The 2,386-nt window shown below is 42.9% G+C and overlaps 1 protein-coding gene across 1 annotated transcript in view; it reads left to right on the top strand.

Moving 5' to 3' along the window:
• Positions 1-1,501: 1,501 nt before the first annotated feature.
• LOC149113380 (uncharacterized) overlaps positions 1,502-2,386 on the top strand; it is a 3,200-nt gene continuing 2,315 nt past the window's right edge. The window contains exon 1 of the mRNA XM_089288514.1: positions 1,502-2,386. This exon is cut by the window's right edge and continues 21 nt beyond it. Coding sequence (XP_089144640.1) covers positions 1,502-2,386 — 885 coding nt within the window.

The following is a 2,386-nucleotide window of genomic DNA, read 5'->3' as shown; positions in this document are numbered from 1 at the left end:
GAGAGGTTTACGACTACAACTATCTTTGCTTCTATTGGACAACCTATTGTGGCTGTCGATCATTTCCCATTTGTAGTCAAAAGCACCATGCAGCATAGCGACCTTGAATAACCCAATAGTTACTGTCAATTTGGTGTCCACTTAACCCGGAGGTATTCCCTTATATGGCCTATATAGGCATAATCGGCGCCAAAGGGTATAGTTTTTGAGCCATTCTGGTTTGAAATAGAGTATGGTTTGTGCACTCTGGTCTTGAAATGGGATTGTTTTTTGAAGAAACTAGTTCTTATTCGTTGTATTTAGACCATCAAAATCGTGTACGTTCCGCAACGGCTTGTCACGTGCCGGGCTTTAGGGGGTCTGAAATAAAACCTTGAAAGCGCCCTTCAACATAGCGACCTTGGATGACCTACTGAATAGTTCGGTTACCCGATACTCACACAAAACATTTCGGGGGGTACTCCCTTACATGGGCTATATAGGTATGTGCGGCACCAAAGGGTATGTTTTTTGAGCCATTCTGGTTTGAAATAGAGTATGGTTTGTTCAATCTGGGAGTGTTTTTAGAAGAAAGTACTTCTTTATCATTACAATTAAGACTACCAACATCGAGAACCGTGTACTTGTACGTATCGTAACGGACTTTAGGGGTCTGAGCTAGGCCATCAAATTTTGGGTTGGATCTGAAATAGGGTGAGGGTTTCAAGAAGCTCACCGCACATCCCCATCAAATTTTTTTTCTGGGACTACCCCTCTCAGGATCACATGTAAGGCAACATAAGAATAAAGATAACCCTGTGGCAGACTTCCAGGAAGACATTTTAATTAGATGATTGCAAAGGTCTGCAAAGCCGATTGCGAAATGACCGTCTGGTCACGTTTCACGGAAATAAAGCTGATTAATTGACTGATTGAGTGAGTGACAGAATGATAGATAGATAGATTGATTAATTGTTTAACTGGTTGCTTGGGAATCTAAACCTTTCTGTAGCATTACATGTATCTCAATGGCTCTTTAACTCATGTAGCTAACTATAACGGTAATCAAGCACCATAAGTGAGAGGTGGAAATTATAAAATAAATTTTTCAACAAAATTAAATACATGTTCAAAGAAGGCTTGTGTTTCTCCCGGTCACTTTTTGATTGACATTACATTTCAGTAATTCAAAAGGCACTATGAATAAGAGCAGAACCTATTCTTAATTGGGCCCATCTTGGCTAAAATGGAAATGGTTATATTAGTCAGGGTCAAAATGGCTTTACTAGTTGGGCATTTTTGGTGGAAGCAAAACGGCTCCATTAATAGGAGCTTAGACGGCCCTAAATTGGAGCCAACTAGACTTGAACGGAAATAGGTCTACCAGTTTGAGTCAAAATGGCTCTAGTGATAGGGGCTGATACGCACCAAGGGGCTGAATTATTGTACACCGTGGGCCAAATCAGTTTTTGGTGGGGCAGAAAGGGTTTTTATTGGGGTCGATATAGACCAAATTGACAAAATGGCCCCTCGAGGGGTCAAATCAGCCCCAGGGCCCAAAGAGCTAAATCAGCACTTAAGGGCTGAAACAGATCTTTTGAATTTACAGTGCGAGCATGGAGGAAATAGAGAGAGCATCCGTAGAATGCTTAAGCCCGGTGCAGTGGACAGAGCAAAGTCATGTGAAAATCACTTCTACGACTGTGGTCACAAGCAAGAAAGGAGAGATTGGAGCTCTGGCTCTACATTAACTTTCAGAAAGATGTTGCACGAAATATATATCGCACCTACCCCTGGCGCATTTGAGGCAAACAGAAGAAAACTAATTGACTGGACGGACAAAAAAACAGAAAAACGAGGCCATATTAAATCCTGGTTCAACAAATTTTGGTTCAGAAGACGAATGCATGTATTCTGCGCCTTTAAGAGTGCAGACACGCCTAATACCAATATGGCAGAGGCAGGCCACTCGCGTAATGCCACAAGAGGTGCCAAAAATAAGTCGCTGGCCACAGTAGCCGAAGAACATATTGTCGAATGTGCTCTGCTGAAATCGAAATTAGAAATGCATGAAAGTGGAACCTACAAAGGGGGCCATTGCCCAATGCAACGTCAAAAACACACAGCGACATTTAGAAGGCAGAGAGACCGAGCTGCTCAATTTGCGAGGGAGCTCGAAGCAGGAGACATCAATCCACGCCTTTACTCTACCTCATCCTTTGTTGACCCCTCTTCGAGTCACAGAGCACCGAAAAGAACAGGGATCTCTACAAGTGATGATATAGGCGCCTTAAGCGCCTCGTCTTCCTCGGAAAATGAAAGCACACAGGCAGAAGGACGAAAAACTGCTAAGGCTTCCTTCAGAAAACGAAAGGGAAGAAGCAAAGTGTTCCAAAAGTCGCTCTCG

The sequence above is a fragment of the Orbicella faveolata genome, unplaced genomic scaffold (genome assembly GCF_042242905.1).
Source record: "Orbicella faveolata isolate gen_17 unplaced genomic scaffold, um_ofav_v1 contig_15, whole genome shotgun sequence".
NCBI classification, from domain to species: domain Eukaryota; kingdom Metazoa; phylum Cnidaria; class Anthozoa; order Scleractinia; family Merulinidae; genus Orbicella; species Orbicella faveolata.
Note: the sequence above shows the minus strand (reverse complement) of the source record. Positions and strands in the feature narration are given on the sequence as shown.